At 37.8% G+C, this 23,839-nt stretch overlaps 1 protein-coding gene across 2 annotated transcripts in view; it reads right to left on the bottom strand.

The window, feature by feature from the left end:
* Positions 1-6,753, bottom strand: part of LOC117166586 (uncharacterized) — a 540,713-nt gene extending 533,960 nt beyond the window's left edge. The window contains exon 1 of one of the 2 annotated variants that reach the window (XM_033350673.2): positions 6,407-6,753. In XM_033350673.2, coding sequence (XP_033206564.1) covers positions 6,407-6,467 — 61 coding nt within the window. In that variant the 5' untranslated portion in view covers positions 6,468-6,753. The remainder of the gene's footprint in view (positions 1-6,406) is intronic. The other variant, XM_033350674.2, reaches the window with a different exon arrangement.
* Positions 6,754-23,839: the final 17,086 nt, after the last annotated feature.

The following is a 23,839-nucleotide window of genomic DNA, read 5'->3' as shown; positions in this document are numbered from 1 at the left end:
AAATATCATAGCTGGCCTCCGGCTATTATTGTAAGGAAAAACCATCGCCATTAAATCGCCATTAATAAAAAACATTCATATTTTTTATTATGAAACGAGTGAATCCATTGGAAATGAAGAAAATTCCTTTTTTTATAGATTTTAATGTTAAAACTAACAGAGTAATCGAAATCATAGATTTATAATTTTCCATTTTGCATTTTTGTAGATTTCAATGTTTTATTATGAAATATACCTATAAAAGATTGTTCCTTTTTCTTCGATACAATTTTCATAATTTAATCGTTCAATTTTCATTCTAAAAAAATATAAAAATTTCCATAAAACTGCTACTGTTTCAAATATCCTACTGAAACAACGTTATTACCATTGGCAAATTTCAAATATTTTATTCTGCTATTTCCACCATTGCCAGTGCTAATGCGGTCGCGGGAAAACATCGCGAAAAAACAGCTTAACGCGCTGGTGGATTTTCCCTAATACCTGGTGCAATCATAAAACTTTCACTTATCCACGCTGCAAATAGAAATTCGAGGAACGCTGGCAACAGACTACATGAATCTTTGTTAACTGAAAATTACTTTCCATTTTTTGCGAACGATATTTCATAAGCGTGCTTTAGATAACAACGGCAGAGCTTTCATATTAACGAACAATTTAATTCGTGATAAGAAGTATTTAAACCAATTAAGGTAGCGAAATTTTTTTTCATCATTGATAAATTTCTCTTTTAATCTTTTTGCAGTCTTCGAATATTTACTATAACAAGAGGACTTAATATTTGAAGAATATGCTTTTGCATGAAATTGGAACGAGAAATCGTACATATCGAAGGATATTCTTTTTTCATATTTTCTTCAAACTAAAATAATTTGTTAAGAATAGAAAAACACGAAAATAATCCGTAATAATTAATCGAGTTTAATTGTCTCTGTTGCTTGTTTTTTCATAACAATTCGGTACACTCTCTTTCCCGCTGAATAATCTCATTCCCACGGGAGTTTTATGATACATACATTCGATTAAACGGCCAATAATTTCGCGAACTTTCACGTTCGACAATTTTATCATTAAAACGACCACGAGGGAACAGGCAGGACGTTCCATGAACATTTCTTATCTTTCTAGGCATTTCCCGTGTCTCATTTTCCTTATCTATCTTCCTTTACCCCTATCTCCCAGCCTTTTTCCACGTGGAAAAACTCTCCCCGCGGCTTTCTCGAGTTTGAAATAAAATTTCCATTCGGTTTCCTTTGAAAATCGTTCGAAACCACTCTCAGAAAATTGCTGTCCCCTTAAGTAAGTCTCGTGCTGGGACAGTAAGTAGCAATCAGCAATAAGCAACCGAATTACCTGCTTGCCCATTGTATCGCAAAACAGTCAACGATATCGATGTACAAAGGCGTATTTCCTCGAATCAAATGCACCTTAATACGAGAACGTGCACTTTGTTGATTACCAATCCAGGTAAATGCTAATGAAGAAGCATTTAATAATTCCATGACGAGATCACGTAAATTCGAACGATTATACCACAGCTATAGGTACACCGTATACAGATGCTAGTATCAGCTGTTTATCTTTGGCAACAAGTGCTATTTTAGGTAATGAGTACTGCAACGTAGACCCTTTTTCATCTGAACGTCTTTAAAAATAGAAATAAGGTGGTCTACTTGATGCTATTAACTGCTTCTGTCACGTATTTGTTACGTATTTGTCACGTATTTGGTCACGTACCGAATCAATGCGAGACATATTCGACAAGCAAAAGTTAAATACCGTCAATTGAGAATTGTCATAAAGCTAAACGGGCTAAGTAAACGAGTTCCGTTTGCATCAGTTAAGTAATTGACTTCTACATCGTTTCCAATGGGCGCCCCTTGGGATCCATATTTATTTTTCAAAAGACCACCAGCCTCGTTCTCTGACAAACTGTTTAACTGATACGAATTTATGCCTTAACTATACAGTATGAATTAGCCACAAATCACCAGTTCGCGATTTACGTATAATCGCGTTGAAATTTTGAGGTTTTCTCGCTACATGTACTTATCAATTATTTTCTCATTTCTTACAAGGAGATTCTTTCTTTTTCTTAATGTATGATATGCAGTAAAATAACATTTTTTTATAGTTCGCGACTAAAATATACTTTTACAAGTGTCCTTTTTGTACAAATGATTTGGTTAATTGTTACATATTCTATGAGTGTTTAATATTTCGAAATAGAAGTGTAGGTTAAAGGTAATCTAATACAAACGGAGAACTGTATGAAAGTTTACATTCACGAGAAATACAAGCGAAATCTGTAAGCAAAGGAATAAGGAAATAGCGAAGCAATGCCTGCTACAATAAAAACAATTTCACCTGAAACAATGTCGAACAAGAAGCTGCATTTCATCAGCGCATTAACGTACAATATAAGGAACGCGCCGTAACCCTTTGTGGGACACGCACTCGGCACCCTACGCGGCACCCTACGCAAAACAGAAAGGTGGAATAGGAGAACGGAAATATGATATAATGAGATGCGAATGTGTTCTAACACAGCGATTTTTCACGCAGTTGTGAAGCATTAACACCAGGGACATTGGCCACAATCGATGTCCACCAGTGTTCCCTTGAACAAAACTCTTAAAAAATCTTGAACCGATTTACCCTGACCATCGAATTCTAAGTTTGACTCTCGAAAAAATCAATCTACGATTTCCTTCCAAAATGAAAAATGAGAAAAAATACAACTGAAAAAAAGGAGAAATACCTGAACGAAACATAATGTTTTGAGACGAGACTCGATTCCAGAGCTTCGCGTTTTGTTACTGGCACCGATTACACGGAATGAAGTTCAACGAAACGAAGAGCTCAAACGTGAGGTCGAAACGAGCCGTGCATGGTTAATGATACACGGCCAACGAAATTGTTAATTCCCGTTCGTAGAACGAAAAATAACGGGCCGAAAAATTTCAACGAGACGAGGAAGCCTCGCGGGATATACAGAAGGGACTTCGCCCATCAGTTCGGGTCATCGTGTTAAATTCCATTTTATGGCGGATTCTTTGTCGAGATTCAAGGTACGAGGTACAATTTTCTTTTGTCGAGTGTAATTTGTCGGAGGTCCACCTAACCATTTAAGAGATGGCACGTGGCTTTAAGATTGAGCGCTGAAAGGATTGGTTTAATGTAGTATGTCTGACAATAAGTGCTACATACTACCTATAGTATGATAAATACTGTCTGTCGTTAACCATTCTTTAACTATTTATTCATTTACATCGATGGTACAGGAAGCAATTTTCACGTTATCGTACTAATAGTTCAAACTGTATTTTTCGAAATAATACACTGTCAATTTAACCATGCACCTTAACAATTTATTCATTTACATCGATGACAAAATGCGTCGCTAACTGGACTCTGTATTATTTCGAAAAATACGGTTTGAACTATTAGTACGATAACGTGAAAACTGTTTCCTGTGTTACTTTTATCGATAAATTTACAAATATACTTACAACCTTTTTGTCGATTTATATTTCTTTAACTTCAAAATATTTCGCAGCTTAATACTCAGATGTAATATGTACAAGATTCATGATCGCACTATATTAATCCTTCCCATTAATGCATAATGATAAATATCATACAAAATATATCAAATGCAATTAATGCAATTAATGCACAGTAACAAATACACGAAAGGTGACTAAAGAAATAATTACGTCTGTACGTTAACAAAGATATCCTCAGAGCTAATATATATTACGTCACCACCGATCTTTACAAATTCCACAGGGAGGAGTCTCGACAATCGACAATGAACACGGAAATACATGTGTTGGCGTATGTAACAATTACCCTGCAATTTAAATACGCGGCGTTCCGTTTAAAGAGGATCGTTCCAGAACGGTGTTTCGTTGTGCATGAACCCTCAAGCTGTGTCGATTAGCACGTGATGCACAGTGAATGGAAAACCCCGCATAAAGGGAAACGATCGTAAGAAAAAATGCGCACGACTGCTCTGCCCCGGTGCTCACCTCGCATCGTTCAATGATAAGGTTACCTATAGACGTACACGGGGGAGAAACGAAGAAAAGAAGAAAGAGGAAGAGAGAGCTTTGAATAACTAAAGTGAGAGTTAACAAGAATCTGCATCGACCATCCTGTGTTAGTGAAACGAGCGGTTTCATGATTATTTCACGAACGTTTTTCCCGGCGCCCTTCTGTTAAAGAAACGCGGGAAAAAGTTTGCATAATGAAAAGACGCATTTCCCGTAGAGGTTCCATCGTCGACAAAGAAGCGAAAATTCGCGAATTCCGACAAATTTTCTTCGACCGAATTTCTTGACCGTGAAGAGGAAACGTTGAAACGAGCTCTATAATTATAACAGAAAACTTGAGGCTTCTACGCGCGGTTTCTGTGTCGATATCTCTTTAATTATATCGCGTTGCAGTTTAACGCGGCAGGATTAATGAACTCGTTACGGCCGCTTCTTCCTCCGAATAGAAAATCAATTTCGAAGTTGGGTTCTATTACCGTGTTCCGATATCATCCAACTTCCTTTGCCAGTGAGGGAAAAAATAAAAATTCCTACACGATACGAAGGTCGAAAACGGAAACATATGAAAATTAATTTTGCAGAATCATTTGTGTTGTTTATAATTTTGCACTTTTTCTATTTCTCATTACGTATTGAGACAAAACAACGGCAGAAAGGAAATCATCCTACTCGAATTTCATATCGTTTAAATTTAAAACATAGTAGTTTATAATATGAACATTACTAAAATGAAACATATTATTCTGTAAATTTTGTCTTCACAGTTGTCAAAATACTAATACTAACGAAATAAAAATTACTTAGAATTAGTTTATTTCAAATCTTCAAAAAATATAGAGTGATAAACTTATTGAATTCTTGAGGTTAGAAAATTTTTTTTACTATATTCACTTAAACTGACTTCATTTTACTAATGATTTGAAAATCAGTCTGGAGAGAAAATACTCTTCTACATCATGTGCGTGTGTTTAGGAAAGTTCAACTATGTACGATACACGAGCCTTAAAAGTCAAAGAAAAAGCCGATAAAAATAACCTCCTTTTACAAAATGTCCTTCGTTGCAATACATTAACTTTTATATCGCGAATACCAACTATATTTCAATTTAATCTGGATTTTCATAATCAGAGCCACAATATAAACCATTATTGTCTATTCAAGCGAAGTATGCACATATATACATATACATATTCTCACTATTGACAAATGTAACTAGCAAACTCTATTTACTCGAAAATCCTCGATACACGAAACAAGAATCGACAGAACTCTCAAAATACCGCACGTGAATCGAAACTGCTATAAAACGAAATTAATATTCGCCATACTTCAAACATGTTTTTTGTTCTATTTCCGAAACCTATCAAATTAGATTGCCTTGGTAGAATCAGGCCGCGAGAGCGGTGACAGCATCGCTGTTTCCATCGTGAAACAGAGAAACGAAAGCGCCACCACGACATGCTGAACAGAGAGAACTAATCGGACCGGTAGACTGCAGGAACGTTTAAAAATAGCTGCGAAAAGGGACGTGTCGTGAAACTTTGTGGAACGATGACATGGCGATCGAATAGGAAACACGGAATAAACTGTGCCAAGGATACGCTCGAGGCAATTTGAAGTGCCAGAATTTTCTCTCGATCTCAATGCATTTTACCGCGTAGTATATAATTCGTGAATGTGGGAGTAAACGCTATTTTAGAACGCCCGACGCGTTTACACAGGCGCGAATCGTAACGCATAACGTACCTTTTCGAACGCTTGTCGTAACGAACGTAACGGAAACAGTTGGCTGAGTGTGTAGGTATGTTAGGGGGAAGGAAACAGCGATATTCCGTTTGTGTGGTACGGTGCCAACCGCTCGACGAGATAGCGCACGTGGCCACACATCGCGTATACATAGACACTTACAAAAAAACATCGAGCACGGGACAGCGAACGTCTCTCGCGGGACCCCGCAAAAACTAGCGGCGCAACCAGAAACAATTTCTTATCGTGCAACCCCATTGGCCACCTGCGATCGCTCTACCAGATAGCGCGGAGTGTGACATTGGACATGGTATATAAATAACGGCGTTGGTATTGTTGTTATTGAACAACATAGTTCGACGACAGTTCGACGCTGTCCTTGCGCCATCGATACAATAAAAACGTGTAGCTTGATGACTATTTTCGGATAGACGGGTCAAGTTCGACATCGAAACTCTTCGATACTTCGTCTAATGAAAGGGTTACCGAGAATCGAACGACTCGCGACAATGGTCCCCGCTTAAGGACGCACTCGAGGTATTAACGGTACGATACACGTGTCTACCGATCGTACTTAGTGAATAATAACTATGCACACTAACCTTGAACGTATCCCAGCAGAAAGAGGCTGCAGAGGATCCAGATTCGTATCATTGTATTCATGGTCCGCTGGCACTTGACACTTTACTCGCGGCAGGATACACCTCTTCGTCACTAACTGATCTCCGTTCGTATCACGACCACATTCACACACCTTGTTGTCGGCACACGGCAACTCGCGTTCACGATTCTCTTACCGCCGGAAATGGGATACTGGCCGCGATATAGACTTGGATATATCGGAAGGAAGGAAACGCAACGTGCGTTAAAACTACACGATTCACGGGACAAAGCGTACCGGTACGTACCTTCCGCAAGGACGAACGAAAGCAAACTGAGCCACTGTTCCCTATCCGAGTTCGTATCCGCCGGACTCCCTCCCTGCAGCCCGCGACCGCCGCCAGCGCCCTCCTCCTGACACTCCATATACCCGAGGCACTCCCCTCCACCTCCGCGAGTCCCGCTCGACACTCTCACCCTCTCTTGGCCCTCTCTCACCCGAAACCCCACCTGACGCTTCCGACAACCCGTTTGCATCGTCTTCCTCGCTCATTTTTCCATCGGCTACGATCGTTCTACCTCTTTTCTGTTTCCTGCGACCCCTCAACCCCTTTTTTTAACCGACCTTATCGAGCACCGCCGATGCGCCCGGCCGATGTCATAAGCCCCTTCCCGTGGCCGCTTATTCCTATGTGTCAATTTATCGCGCTTTTTAGATTATCGCGCTATGCGGATCACTCTCTCGTTTGCCTCATTCTCTGTCCTTCTCTCTATCGTAGGTCGCGCCTGTGCCAGTTATCTCCGTCGCCTCATTGCCGCGAAAGGGCCCACCTTCCATCGCATCGCTTCGAACTGGGTTAATACACGGGAAACGATTGTTTGTAGCGCTAGCCCGCCGATACCAACGGTTCTAGGTTGCGCATCGCGCAATTTCATATCGATACCTCCGAGTTTCCACTAATTCTCCGATTTTATGAAAGGAACTGCGCGACACTCGATCGCGATACCTTACGGTATAATTACTATGTTAAGGCAGACGATAATGGATCCGTTGAATTCGCACAGTTTCGCGATTACTTGCGATTGTCTCCGCTAATTTACGAGGGTTTCTAATTGTCTGCTTTTGTGAAAGTGGTGAAGGATGACAGTGGTTTTTATTACTTAGTAATTGCTGTATTGTAATTTATTTAGCGTAACGTTATTTGTCATATATGATTCTATATGATGCTGGATATGATTATTAATACCTTTAACTTTGCCAAATAAGACGATGCAAATGTTTCTTTTCTTTTTGACGTTCTTTCTCTTCTCCAAAGCTCATCTGTAATTATCGATTAGTTGTCAATATTTAACCCATAATCGATATGAAGGGTGTTCTATAAGCTCATTATATTCTACTTTAAAAGATGCTTCATTTAAGTAAAGTCTTATTTATCCTCCAGTCTTTCGCTTTTATCTATTCTTTATAATCTTTTCGGTATAAAAATCGATAATGGTTAAAACATATTTAACGTTACACGTTAAAAACTCATTTAAGAAATATGCAGTACGTTTCTCTTTTCCGCGAAAGAAAAGTTTATTGTTTGAATTCCACGAAAATTGTATTCAATCCGCGAAGCTTTCACGATGTAATCAATAGTACAATGTGTGGAGAGCAGTTATTCCAATTTGTCAGCTGATCGACCCCTTCAGATACCATAAATTTCTGATTATTGATGCACAAATGTATTCAATGTTTAATTTATTTCCAATGCTATCACCAAAAGTAAACTACGAAGAATGGTAATTCCGCAACGTATGATCTATTTCGCACGAGAATTTAAAAACTGAACACAAATAAATCAAAATTAAAAATATTTTATAAAATCTTATCTTGTCCTCAACAGTATATAACTTTCCGACTATAATATATTTATATTCGTTCGATTTCAAAATTTCAAAATTCATCATTGCATCTTTGCCTTCGTGTTCTTCTTTTTTAATAAAAAAAGGCGCAAATATATTATACTTTTGAATGTTCACGTCAAATAACGCCTATTATGTTTTCGAAATTAACCTCCAGACAATTGTTGATTGGCCTATAGTCATCGAAACTATCCTCGATTTTTATCGGGACGATGTCGACGAAACTCCATTGTTTCTAAAATATATTCGCGCTCCGCTATAGAGCAGACACACGCTAGAGAAACAGGATACCTACGAAGTGCACAAAATAATATAGATATCCTTCACAGTTTGTACCAGTTAGACACATTGTATTTTTGCAGAGCAGCCACTTCTCTGTCATTTTGTTCGAGTACTATTTCGTTGTTAAAGGGTCTTTAATATAGCGTCGATTTTAACCCACGCTACGACCATTTCGGGATTGTAAAACCAGCGAATTCCACGGTTAGACCATTCGCGCGCATCCATTACCGGTTCGTTGATACTTTCTGCAATTTACGAACGGTATTTTCGTCCCATTCAGGGTCAATGCGCGCAGGTTACATTCTTCTTTTATCTTCATTCGTTTCTATTCATGCGGTTTGACAATATCGAAATAATCGTGGCAGACTATAGACGTAACGTCGGAACGTTCTATTCTATATAGGAAAATGACGGTGCACTATGTACGATGGGATCGACGACGATTCCGCTTAAATTTCAAGATCCTCTCGGTGACAAGCTTTCAAGAGCGTCTCGCTTCGAATGAAAAGCGGAATACTTAAAAATAAAGAATTTGGAGAACCCGATTGTCGACGCAAGAACGGTATTGACGAATTTGTCATTCTCGTTCAATGCTCGGGGTATTTCCTACGCGAATCCTGACGCTGACAGCTCTTTACCGCTTCTCGCGGATTCGTCCCCGCTCGTTCTTGCTTATTTTTCCTTTTCATCAAAACGATCCCGCTTCTTTCATGCCTCCCACCGAATTCTTTCTACTTCATAACGCGTTTAATCGAAATCGCGGCACGCGTATCGTGTCGGTGCTTCTGTTTCCTCGCGTCGCCACTTTACATTATCCCGCATACGTTATGTCCCTGGATACTTTGAATCGTTATCCCTGCGGTATGTAGGAAAATATTAAATTATTTCAAGTGATTACAAAGGGAATGAGATCGTCTTTTATCGAGAAAAATATATATGTCCATGGTTCTAAATAAAATGTTTACTTTTTGGAGCATTTTATTCCTAGATATAGCCCAAGTCTGTCTTTCCTTATGTCAGATTTATTGAATTTTCTGTACGATTTCCACAAACCAATAAATGACATAACAAGCATAAAATTCCCAGCTTTCCGATCTTCGTTCGTGTATATTTAATAAGTCAATATGAGAATCGACATCTAGAATTTAATTTATACATAATATCTATATCATTACATTGAATCAAAAGTATTATCTGTCCATCGAGTATTCGATCAATCTCGGTTGTATAGCTTTTTTATTTACTTAAAAATCGAATTGTGAATCGACAAGCTTTCCGGATAATCCAATACTTTCAACGAAAACCAATTTGTACGAATCGTGTTTCCTTGAAACAACGTTATTTACCTGATCGTATACAGAGTTTTAAAAATAATATCGAGATGATATCGAAAACTATATATATACTGTGACGTCTAAAGACCACATGACTCTCAGAGAAAGTCAGTCGCAAAAGAATAAAGCAGATTTACAAAACATGTCCCCCCAAGCTGAAGAAAACAGTGGTGAGGGGTGGCTACAAGCCCGACCGCTTGACATTTAAGCTTTGACGCTGGCTGATACCCTACGTCTGAGAGTATAGCCGCCTTTAAAGGCTATTTATTTCCGATCTCCCGCGTTCACTATCTTTTAGACCTCCCGGGAATGATATTCACCCGGGCGAATTGATCTACGGTAAAGGTTACAAATGGTCGAAACGGGAAGACGATCGGTATGCACGATATTTTACTTCCGCGCCACGTCCGTTGATCATTGTTAGTGGAGTCTTATCGTGAGCCATTGCCTTCGCGAACTCGGGACGCAATAGCGTTCGACTGACAAAAGTCGATAAATAAGAGTATGCTTTTCATTTGCATTATATTAACCCTGGCGCGTGAACGTCGATCCCATTTTCCACGGTGCCAAGTCAATTTCATGCCGGGAACGTACTTGTCCGTGTGTCAATCCTAATGGCTAGTCGCGTGTCGCTCGTTACATGATTACAATTTATCCGGATGGGACGAATACTTCATTGGTGGATAAGTTGAAGAGCCAATTTCAGGTCTGTTGTTTTGTACCGTCTGATTTTAAACAATGATCCTGATCCACGATGGATATTCATGCGTTATTTTTTAAGAAAATCCTGTCTCTGTGACGAACTGTCTTTCACAGCAGCGAATTGGAGTGAGTTTTTACAGCACGTTGAAACGTATGACCGACAGTTCCGGATTTCTTTAGGCAATTACGACGTTTCAATGAGACAATTTGTTCGCTACCTTTCTTCCAAAACGTCAAGAAGCGGGTTTTGTGGGTTAACGGAAAGTTGGAACAATTAAAAGTTTAACTTTCTAACCGTAATCATAGTATTACACGAGTCCCGGTTGTGCTTCCGCGAGAATAATGCTCTGCCGCGCGGTTTTATATTTTATAATATATTTTTCTTCCCTTTTTCGCTACTAAAGTTTCAATAAATGTGAATAGAAGGCTGCAGAAAAGATATGAATGAACATAATAGAAACAGGAAATAGTAACTTTGTAAACAGGGGTCCAAGCAAACTTTATGCGTTCTCTTTATAATTTTACCAAATGCAGTTCAACTCTATGTTGACAATTGTCACTGGCATCCATTCTTCTAAAAAACCTTTGTACAAACTTGTCGCTTTTATTTGACCTCCCTTTTACGTCAAGTACTATTACGGTGTAATTTAAACAGGGGCTCGATCTTTAAAATTTAAAGGTTGCATAAATGTCAGAATTTCATGAAGAACGACAACGTGAATCCAACGAATCGATATCTTCGTCTATAACGATTTCCCTGTCTCGAGCTTTTCGTGCGTTGTGTGATTTCGTTTTTGCGCGCACCTTGTCTGACCAAACTTCGTCTATTAAAATAAATGTTTTGAATGCATAACGAGTAAACAGTTGAAACGAGGGATGACGATCGCGTGCCGATTCGTTGGTAATGAAATCAATTGTTAGGACAGCCCGTGTGTCGCGTGCTTCCGTCCGCGGCGTCGATATTTCAACGATGCTCGAAACAATGAAGTGTGTTTTACCGAAGTTAAGCTCACAATAGCTGACGAAATCAGCTCATTGTTCGGCCGGGGGAGGTTCGTTAGCAAATACGCAGTGTCGATATTTCTGAAACAAATCAACGGAGGTCTCGAGCCCACGCGTCCAGTAACGAACATTCAACTGTTGTGCATTTCGCTTCGGAACGTTCACTCTCGAAGTCGATCGATCGAAACTTTCGCGACGTTCGCTTCAAATATTCTTCAAATTTCGAGTACCTACGTTTTCTCCTTCTACTTCGTCTGGGTTTTCCAACGATAACTTACATCGTCGAATAGCGGAACAGAAAAAAAAGAATGTTACTTTTGTTCGAGAACGTCGCGCTTCGAGAAGTTTGGAATCGAGACAGAGGAAATCTTTCGACAAAGATTCAGAGGAACGATCCTCGAATCTTTTGCCTCGCGTTGAACGTACGACGAGGTTGCGGTATTATTGATTTCCAGGCGTTGGCGAATCATGTTATTAATGGTTTCGGCAAACTGATACGTTTAACCGCAAAACCACCGTAAACGTTCATATTAAGCGCGCAGCACGACGAGAATTGTTCGGTGCTGTATTCTTTTCGATTGTACAGGTTGCTTCTAAAATGGTGTTAGCCGTGAAGATTCGTTACACGGGAAGGAAATCTTGGCTTTCGCGGGTGGAGATTCAGAAATGCTTCCTTCCTGAATTATAGATATCTTTTGCTCGCTGGGAAGTTGCGCAAGAACTTCTGCAAAGTTTAGAGCATTGTGACAATAGAATCAGTGTGTTCGTCTCTTGTCTTGAGAGAATCGTTGGAAAGGAACCGGTGGAAAGATTAGAATTTCTAAGAAAACAGACTTTTCGTTATTATAATACATACAATAAAAGATATAGTTGCAAATCGAGAAGAAAGTAAGAAGGAAGTAAAGTCGCGTGTTCTATCTTCTTTGGCAAAGTAATTGAGTATTTAATGTTACTTTCGAGAATTATGTTCTTTAATTTGTTAAACTCTTGTAATTTGATTCTATATACTTTTATGAGAAATGAATTTTCTAGTTTTAAAGTTATAAATTCTATTTTTATACAAAATGAAAAGTGGATTTTATCGAAGGTTTAATCGTTTAAATAGAAATTTTTCCCCTTTCAACTAGATACTACGCTTCGAAGATCTGATCTCTTTGATATCGAATAGATTGCAATATTGCAAAACTTTTTTAATCACGGACCATTTGTATAATAGGGCTCGATATAATTAAATGAAATTCACGAAACCTTGTTTCGCGTTCTACGTAAAGATATCGACAATTATTCGGATTAATATTCATCTTTGTATAATTAAGCTATTTGATTGCTCGAAATATGAGGTATTGAATTCATATGATTCACATTGCAATATACTTTTTAATTATTTATCTCTATATTTATTGCATCTTAATTTACAAGAATTCGGTACCTATTGGATTTTTTATACAATTTTACGTAAAATCAATATGCAGAATAAATATGTCTAAAACAGTCTATCCGACGTTCCTCGATAAACTTCGCGTTGGAACATAATTGCGTTTGATTAATTTCGAGAATAAGGTCGGAGATAGTGGCCAAGCAACTGCGATCTAAGCAAAATTATTGTTGACCGGTAGAAAACCTTCGACATCGCAAAACAGAGCACGAACCAATATCGAGGCAGCACTAATAAAATAGCAGTGTCGTAACGTTGGTAATACATGGTTGTACTATTGGAAACTACTAAAAATACAAATCATAATCGATCAATAGGAAATCGATATAAATTCCGCGACAAGGCAAATATTGAGTTATCTCTGTAGTTTGTATTTCTTAATACAGAAACACGAGTAATTTAAATTTACAATCATAACGCTACAATAAGTTACAAAAATCAAGGGATCTAATATTTTTAAAGATAACTGTAACAGTAATCTCGAAGCATATACAATTTCGTGGTTTTTTTTTTTTAAAGAAGTTTTCGTATAAAATAAAAAAGAAAGAAATAATTTTATCGAACTGCATAAGAAATTTCTCGTTTCGATCCTATTTCAATTTTCTCTCAAGTGGGCGCCGTTTCGATCAAAAGTTTATGAAAGAGATGGAAGCTGCGAGGTGTGTCATATCCGGTAGATAAGAGACTCACTAGAGGCGCAAATAAGGTTTCTTCGTGCAATAACGATTCTCGATACTCGCATCGGCAAATTATCCTGTTGCGAAATTCGTACTAAACAGCGCATTAAAGTACCGAATCACGGCTGAATAAAACTTTCCTGCAAATTCTACCAATTCAAACGATAGTTCGCCATTGGATGTTGGGCAGTTTTACTTTTATCACTTTAGTTTCTGCGCAAAATGCTTATACGTAATTGTTCTCGGAATAAATTCATACCAAAGAAATGTTACGAACTTTTTCACTACGTAATTAGTTTTCGCTGATTATAAATCGAAAGAATAATTACGATCGGTATAAAATATTTCTGACAAGAACCTTAAATATTGAACTATATCCATGGAATAAAATAAGTTGAATATTAAATAGAAAACAGTTTTTGAAAGAAAAACCTCATGTATTTATATATATATGGCTATTTTTCTATCGAACTAGTATTAAGAAATCTATCGATAAAAGATAAAAAGAACTTCACGATAAGTAAGAAGCAGTTTAATACCCCCTCTCATTCTCACGTGTGTACGTCTATCATTTCGTCGTATGACCGCACATTTATTATACTACGAATAGAATGAAATAGAATGTTAATCTCATAAAAAAAACTGATCACAGAATTACACACAGTTATCATTATGTTATTATTATATGAAATTATTATATAATAAGTATTGTACAATATAATCCACTGCAAAATAATCTTTACATTTTTCCATGTCGACGCGTGTTATTTGCCATATGTAATGAACAGAATAATGTTAGACAGTTTAGAAATAAAAGAAATTTAAAGATTAATGGACTCCAGGAGCGAAGCACCAAACATTTTTGCGTAATTCACCGGACAAATTAAATTCCAGCGGCAATCTCCGCTCGACGTTACAATTAGCCCTCGCACTATCAGCTCGGGCGGAATGAAACTCGCGGGTGCACACATGCTTCTTGTCATCCCACCGCGTCCGTGTTTAATGTTAATTTAAATTCGCACCACCGCGACCGTCTCGTCGAATTCAACCACTCGAGTTCCTTTGCACCTCGCGCGCGTACGACTTGCGCGCACGTTCGAGCGGGCAATAATTTCCTTTGATGTAAGAAAGCTTTTAATTACGTAGCGCGAACAGGTCGACTGAGAATATGGTCAAAACGCGGCTCAACGATACCTCAAGAAACTTTTCCCTAAACGCCGCGTTTTCCGCACGCAACCATGTCTGCCAACGTACAACCTGATTGTACCTATATACATGCAACCTGTATGGCAGGTATCGCTTGAACAGAGTCCGTCTATACGTTCGTACTCCCGTCATGCTAATTACTCTGTCTAGGTAATGACGCGGTGAGTTTTCCACCGGTGGAAAGATCTCTGAATATCTGTTAATTGTAGCGTGTCAGAAAGGACGTCGCGTCGTTGTACAGGAACATTGTGTTTTCTCGTTGGCTCTACGCGGGATTTACTTTTATGTATGAGTTTTACCAACGAGCCGCCGTTACACGACGAAACCTTATTTAACACTTTAACTGTTGGATACAGTTGGACGAATCTTTTTCCATTGAAACTGACACATTGGATTTTAAATAATGTTTCATGATTTCAAATTGTATTATCATTATTTTTATTACTGTATTTTATTATTCGCAAACCGCAGGAAAAAAGACGCGATAGGTATATTTTTGTTGATGTCCTACTTTCCGTGCTACTTGATGACAAAATAGAAGTATTTTAATATATATATATATATGTGTGTGTGTGTTTATACAATTGAGAGGACGTGTTAAAGTCAAAGATATAAATCTTTTAAAAGTAGCCGATAAAATGAAGTTTCGTAACAGATCAATGACTATGTTATTTGCCACAGTTACAACAATCGATGTCTTCTTTTTACAAATGATAATTAAAGCGTGAATTTCACATTCGCTGGATTAATTATGCGATATTAACGAGAAATTATTATTACATTTTTGAACATAATTTGATGCACATCTTGAGTTATATCAAAATATAAGAAACAAGGAGAAGCTGGTATAGAAGCATAACACGATTTGGACAGAATTGTTCAATGAATTGTCAGATCCTTTATTTCTTCTTTTCAGAGGTAAGTGCATCGAGTTCTTTTGGAACAAAACTGTATTTCCTCGACGAGGGCACGAGACAATAGAAGGGACGAATACAACCCTTAACAACATTTACTTTCGAGTAGTATATTTCCTTGGCCTGTTGTTCCAGCGAAAACCGACGTGTAACATATCGAAAAGATTCGTAATAATGGTAGATCGAATAAAAGGTAAATAATTTGAAATAGTTAAATATTTTGAAAATATCGTCTCTTTTTGTTCTTCGTTACATTGCCTTTTTCAGATGTTTCGATAATTAAATGCTTTCATATTTACATAATATTTGCTCCCGTTTTATGCTAGGAATATTTGAATAATTCCCAAATTATTTTTAATCTCTGTGTTATGCAAATTCTGTTGAAACTGACAACGTGAGTTCGTGCTCCCCATCCATATGCAGATACGTTAGTTATAAGAAATAGTAACTAGAAAATAGTCCTAGTTACAATCGATAGAATTAATCGATAGGCTTAAGATGCTGTTTTGTTTTCTGAGCGCGTGCAATACAGGTTTCTTTGGCTCACAACGGTGTGATAAATTTATCCGTTCAATAAAATAATAACTATTGTGATCTTACCTCTGAGTATAGAAATAACAACAGGAACGTTTCAACTTGAAAGATACATGATGGCAATTAAGGGCCTTGCGAGTAAAGAAGACAATGCTAAATCTTGTGACGAGTCTTTAGAATTATTGCGAATACAAATTAGTATGACCGAGGTATGGATTATTGTTTATAGTAGGACCCGGGGCGTAAGAACATAGAACAATTATTTAGCAACGCGGAGAAACGATATGAGATAATTCATAATCGTAAAAAATAAGTGAAGCGAGCGAAATTGCTCTATAGCGGAATGGGGCCCGCCGGTGCCCTCAGTGAGGTAAATTCATTAACACTTTGACTGCCACGCCGAAATCACATGTATCGCTCAGGACTCCACGGGAGCATTTTTATTTTTCGAAGCATATAATGGCAAAATAATAAATTGATGATGTAAGAACATTCTTCCCCAATGGACCGTTTATCTTATTGGTGGTCACGGGTGACCACCGTAGCACTTTGGTAACAGTTGATAGCGACATATTATAACAAGGCTTCGTTTATTTCAACAAACCAGTCGCATTCGTTATTTCGTCGTAAGCAAAACGTCCAGAGTATATTGTTGAAACGTGTAGAAGATATTAATAAACGGTATTTGCTCATTCTATATATAATAGTAAAGTGTATTCACACTTCTAACTTCAATTATATGATTATAAACCAGCATTTACGATAATTTTCTAAGGTGTGTTTATAATAATATACGTAGATTACCCCTCAAAGATAAGGATGCAAACATAGTGTACCGTTAGATGCAAGATTTGTTCTCATTTTTTTTTATTGACGTTCTAATACAAATGTTTAATTGTTCAATGGGGCACTTTTTATTTCAAAGTACCTTCTATTTATCGGTTATATTCAAAATGCCCTAACTGTCAATTTTCATACTATTTTTACAATTGTAAGACGTTCAAGTGCTCCGGTCACCAATGACCACCGTGGCAGTCAAAGTTTATACATGAGGCTAATGAAAAGAGAGCGAGGGTGCGTTTGCATTTCGTCCCGGGACTACCGGTGGACTCGTCAGTAAGGCTATGCCCGGTAGTCCCTGCCTTAGACGTAGAGGGAGTCTCGCTAGGTGCGGTATTTATATCAATCGCTCGTATATTCGACTGCTAGCGAGTTAGGCAGACAGACTCGTTGTCGTCGTAGCCCTCCAGTGTTGGCGGTTGGTACTCGCGGATCGCCCGGGAGGTGTTGCGCCGCGTTGATGCCTCGACCTGTCGGCGTCCTGTTGATACCGGATCCGCCACATACATATATACGATTATACAGCGTAATATATCCCTTGAAGGTAATATTTCAACATTATATGTATCGCATAATAAAAAATTCATCGTGGCAGCACAGCCGAATCTTATCAAACTAACGTGGCATTCAACGTGTTAATATTATATTATGTTGGTCTACATCGAATGAAACTTGAAATCCATCTAATTTCTTCGATACATAAGTATAAATAGAAAGTAATTTCTTTGTTATTTAATGTATTTTTTCGACCTTATTCACCGAGAGACGCGTTCACGATGTAATGACAGTCGTAATTTCTCGCCTCGATACGCTTATCGACGCCACGAATCAACCGATCGCCCATTTCGTTTAAAATAATAGGGGTGGTTTGAATGACATTCATACTGAGTTAACAATTAAAATATCACTATTTCTTTCCAACAATCTTTGAAGAATATAAATCTCTATGAATGTTATGTGTGATAAATGTAGAAATTGTTTTTAGCGAAGCGTTATTCGGTGACGATGATGTCGGGAAGGAAAACTAGTAATGGGTAATAATTAAAGCAATAATTTCAAAACGATTGAAATAAATTATATAATTCTATCATTCACAGTAAATAAACAACAGATAACAATAAATAACACTAAGTATTACACACTTAAGCACTATTTATTATTAGATAATATCGAGTACATGCTTATACAAAGATTAATTGAAAAGGGAGATACTTATTTTACACGACCATACTCTATGTAAATACATATGTTTATGTTTCGTTCCCACTGCATGCCATCATAGACTCAAACCTATAGCTGCTTCGTTAACTTTTTTCTCCATGGTACCAGCAGCTTGTATCCATAACTGTACATTCGCCATTTGGCCACGGATACTCGCCATTTGTAAGTGAATCCTCGGCGTCCGACCATGGATTCTCGCCATATATCGAAGATTGCTCGACATTTGAAAAGGATTCATCGTAGTTTATTGCAACAAATTCGCCATTTATGTACGAATTCTGCAGGTTTATCCACGAATTCCCGAAATTCGTGCCCAATTCCTCCCCACTTGACCACGATATGTATCCATTCGACCACATGTACTTGCCATTCATCGATGGATCATTTTCGTGGATGAACGGATGCTCGCGATTCATCCACCCATACTCGCCATTTTGCCACCTATTCTCGTCATTCGCTCGCGTATTCTCGCCGTGAATACTCGAATTCTCATCTTTGTTGAAGGAATTCTCGTTGTTCATCGAGGATTTCTCCTCGCTCATCCACGAATTCTCACTCACGCCAGTTGTCCACGAATGAACTTCCGTCATCGAGGAATGAGCCTCTTCACCGCTGGTGTTTGAACGCCGTCTCATGGTGCTCCACCGCTTTGTTTTCGGTTTTTCCACCGGAGCTAAATGTGAACAAAAATTTCAGTGATTTTATTGTACATTATTTACGAACAGACATTTAAACGATGACGATTTAGTAGTGAAGAAGGACTCCAATGAATTTATTATATGATTACATATTAATGACGTGCATCATCGAATTGAAATGGAACAAAAATGCGCGACATGAATTTTATGAATGGTTTATTAAAAGACGTTACTTTCTTGTTAGAGAATGATAAACTCGTAGTTTGAACGACACGATGATTAACCCAAACTACTGATGGTTTGTGTCAACATATTGATAGCAAAAAATTTACATCTAAATACAAATAATCGCGAATAAACCGCGAATATTTATGCATTTATTCCGCATACATGCTTTTCTTATTGCAAAAATAAAAATTCCTAAACATTGCATACTAGTCGTAATATTAACATACCTGTCATGGGGTTTTCTTTGGCAGGAACACGCGCTCTTAGCTGCTCTGGGACCACCACGCTGTTCTCCACGAGTCTCGAGGTGCCATCAGGATATGAATCAGGTAGTGGAGCGCGAGGGATCATGTCCGAATGTTCTGACATGATTACTGTTCGTTTATTACAATCTGGATCGTACTCCGCCAGCAAATCGACCACTAAGCGCGTTATGTTCAATAAACTCCACACGTTAGTTTCGAAAACACGTCTATACAGGTCAGCAGATTGTGGCTTCTTGTTCTTGAAATCGTAGATATGTACGTAACCAATAACCCTTTCGTCTTCTTAAAATGTCACTTAACACTGAGTCAGCAATTGAAATATCACTATTTCGGACAGCTTTTGATTACTACAAGTGTCTACGAGTATTGCGAATGACAAATATAAGTGTTCGTATTGAAGAGCGTCTAGCAGTTGTCGCCTCACCGAGGAATTCTTATTAAGAAATGTTCTCGTACACGATGTCAAACTACTTATAAGTGTTTTCTCCCACCATTGGTCGCATTTAGGGTGGAGCCTTGGAATACTGTACAGAGGGTACTGTTGGAGTATTGTTCACCTATTCCATGGTTTACTAAAATGTAAACTCTAGTTACTCATTGTGTAAATGAAGGACCTCTATAATAAGAAAAATCTCTATTTCTTAGGGTTTATGACTTAAATGCGTTCCTTTGAAATAATGTGGGACTGAGCAAATAGGATTAAACATTTCTTGACTACCTGTACCGAAGGATCGTTCGGATTGTATGATGCGGTGAAGGGACGTAATATTTTCATTCTTGTATGCATTTTCAAGTATATTCTAAAACTTGTTTTAAATATGCAATATATACAGGGTGGTTGGTAACTGGCGGTACAAGCGGAAAGGGGGTGATTCTACACGAAACAAGAAGTCGACAATATAGAATAAAAATCTTTTTTTTTAATTTTTTTTTTTAAATTTTTCCATCGAGACAAGGATCTACAGTGAGATCCGTTATAACGAGACGTGATAAAGTACGTGCACGCGTACCGACCGAAAATTCAAAGTCGATTTTCTCGAAAACAAAGTTTCGAACGAAAAATTTTTATTGCATATTTTCGATTTCTTTTTTCGCGTAGAATCACCCCCTTTCCGCTTGTACCACCAGTTACCATCCACTCCGTATATAAATATATCGGAGAGGGAAAGACACCGGAGCCTTCCCTCTTGAACTTCGGGAAAATCCGTAAAGTTGTAATTAAAGTTTACAGTTATAATTAAACAATTTGCCGTCATCCTGCCCAATTGTACTTGTTTACGATTTGCGATAATAAACTTGGGCTCAAGGCGACCACCAGCCGCCGAACGTAGCCGCGGTCAACGGGACGGGTGCTTCGTCTAACAAAGGTATAGAGCGATAGTATGACCCTCATTAAGAGAAATACCCATAGAGGTACCTGACACTAAACCATTCCAACGGGTCCTTCGGACAATGAATGGGGTTTTTGGTTATTAAGATTTTCCAAACGGATATATTTAAACAATAACAGTTTATTAATGAACCAAGACTTCAATGAAATTATTATAGAATAACTTATTAATGATGTGCATCATCGAATTGAAATAAAACAAAAATGCGCGATATGAATTTTTTGTATGGTTTATTAAAAGCCACTACTTTCATGTTAGAGAATGATAAACTCGTAGTTCGAACGACACTATGATTGACCTAAACTACTAGTGGTTTGTCTCAACGCGTTGATAGTAACAAATTTTACATCTACATAACCATAATCGTGAATAAAGTGTGAATATTTATGCATTTATTCCGCATACATGCTTCTCTTATTGCACGTATAAAAATAAAAATTCCTAAACATTACATACTAGTCGTAATACTAACATACCTGTCGTGGGGCTGTCTATGTAACCAGGATAAATTGTGATAACAGGTATTGCTTGCGATGCGAGTCCTGTAGCTAAAGGGATCGTCAAGCCGAAAACCGCGGATTTCGTGGCGCCATAAGTAACTAAACCAGTTGGTGATTCATAAGTCATCGTGCTCGAAAGATTTATAATGACTCCTCTTTGTTGATTTGGATCTGGTTCGTCCTTCGCTATCAAACCTATCATTAAGCGCATTACGTTAAATAAACCCCACAGGTTAGTTTCGAATACGCATCTGTACAGGTCAGCAGAATGAGACTTCTTGTTCTTGAAATCGTTGATATTTTCGTAGCCAACAACATCAGCAGGATTAATTAGTACGTTTACGCCACCGAATTTCGCCTTCGCACATTCGATGCTCTCTAATACGTCGTTTTCGAGCCTCGCCTATAAAGTATCATTGAGTTTCGATAAAATATGAAAATATTAGAATGTGAAATTTTTATCGGATTACTTCTATTTTGTTCCTTTTTTTCATCTTGTTAATTAATATGTTATAGAGACTTTGACACGGTTAATACCATGACCGGCGCACCAAAATTAGTAGAAGTACATAATTTGAACAAGTGTCAGTAGTTATAAAGTTTTTATTATTTCCATCGTTATAACAATAGCGTGACGAAACTAATGCAGTATAAAATATATAAAAATAGTTCTATTGTTGCATGAAATATCTATTATGTGCACCCCCGACCAATGGCTGTCGAAGTTGGGGAAATTCGCTTTTACCTTATTGAATAAGAACCGTAACGAACGTTTCAATTTGAAATGTATATGATGGCAATTAAGGGCCTTTAGAATTTTTCGGGGTCTAAATAAGTATGACCTAAGTAAAGATTGTCGTTTGTGGTAGGACCTGGGATATACAAACATAGAACAATTACTTAGAGCTAAATTGCACTATAGCACAATGGGAGCCGCTGGTGCCCTCAGTGAGATTAACTAACACTTTGACTGCCACGCCGAAATCGCATGTTTCGCTCAGGTAGCCATTATTCAACGCATATAATGGCAAAATAATAATAAATTGACGATGTAAGACAACATTCTTCCCCAATGGTCCGTTTATCTTATTGGTTGTCACGGTTGACCACCGTGGTGCCTTGCTAACAGTTGATAGCGATATATTACAAGAAGGCATCGTTTATTTCTACAAACCATTCGCACTCGTTATTTCGTCGTAAACAAAACGTGTTCTAACAAGAATTTTTAATTGTTCAATGGGGCACTTTTTGTTTCAAAGTATCTTCTATTCATCGGTTATATTCAAAATGCCCTAACTGTCAATTTTCATACTATTTTTACAATTGCAAGAGCTTCAAACGCTCCGGTCACCAATGACCACCGTGGCGTCACAGGAGATATCGTAGCCGGTCATATATGACCAACGTGGCAGTCAAAGTGTTAATGATGATTATATAGAGTTATATATCTCTTGTAAGTAATATTTTAACATTATATGCATCGCATAATAAAAAATTCATCGTGGCAGCATCGCCAAAACTTGTCAAACTAACGTGGCATTCAACGTGTTAATATTATATTATGTTGGTCTACATCGAATGAAATTTGAAATCCACCTAGTTTCTTCGATACATAAGTATAAATATAAAGTAATTTCTTTGTTATTTAATGTATTTTTTTCGACCGTATGCGCTGAGAGACGCGTTCGCGATATAACGCGTCTATGACAGTCGTAATTTCTCGTCTCGATATGCTAATCGACGCCACGAATCAGCCGATCGCCTATTTCGGTTAAAATAATAGGGGTGGTTTGAATGACATTCATACTGAGTTGACAATTGAAATATCACTATTTCTTTTCAATTTCAAAACGATTGAAATAAATTATATAATTCTATCATTCACAGTAAATATACGACAGGTAACAATAAATAACACTAAGTATTACACACTTAAGCACTATTTATTATTAGATAATATCGAGTACATACTTATACAAGGATTAATTGGAAAGGGAGATACTTATTTTACACGACCATACTCTATGTAAATACATATGCTTATGTTTTGTTCCCACTGTATGCCATCATACATTCAAACCTATAACTGCTTCGTGAACTTTTTTCTCGATTGTACCAGCAGCTTGTATCTATAACAGTACACTCGCCATTTGGCCACGGATACTCGCCATTTGAAAGTGTATCCTCGACGTCCGATCATGGATTCTCGCCATATATCGAAGATTGCTGGACATTTGAAAAGGATTCTTCGTAGTTTATTGCAACAAATTCGCCATTTATGCACGAATTCTGCAGGTTTATCTACGAATTCCCGAAATTCGTGCCCAAATCCTCCCCACTTGACCACGATATGTATCCAT

This window comes from Bombus vancouverensis, chromosome 4, assembly GCF_051014615.1.
Source record: "Bombus vancouverensis nearcticus chromosome 4, iyBomVanc1_principal, whole genome shotgun sequence".
Classification (NCBI taxonomy): Eukaryota; Metazoa; Arthropoda; class Insecta; order Hymenoptera; family Apidae; genus Bombus; species Bombus vancouverensis.
The sequence above is the reverse complement of the archived record's forward strand: the minus strand, read 5'-3'. Positions and strand labels throughout refer to the sequence as shown.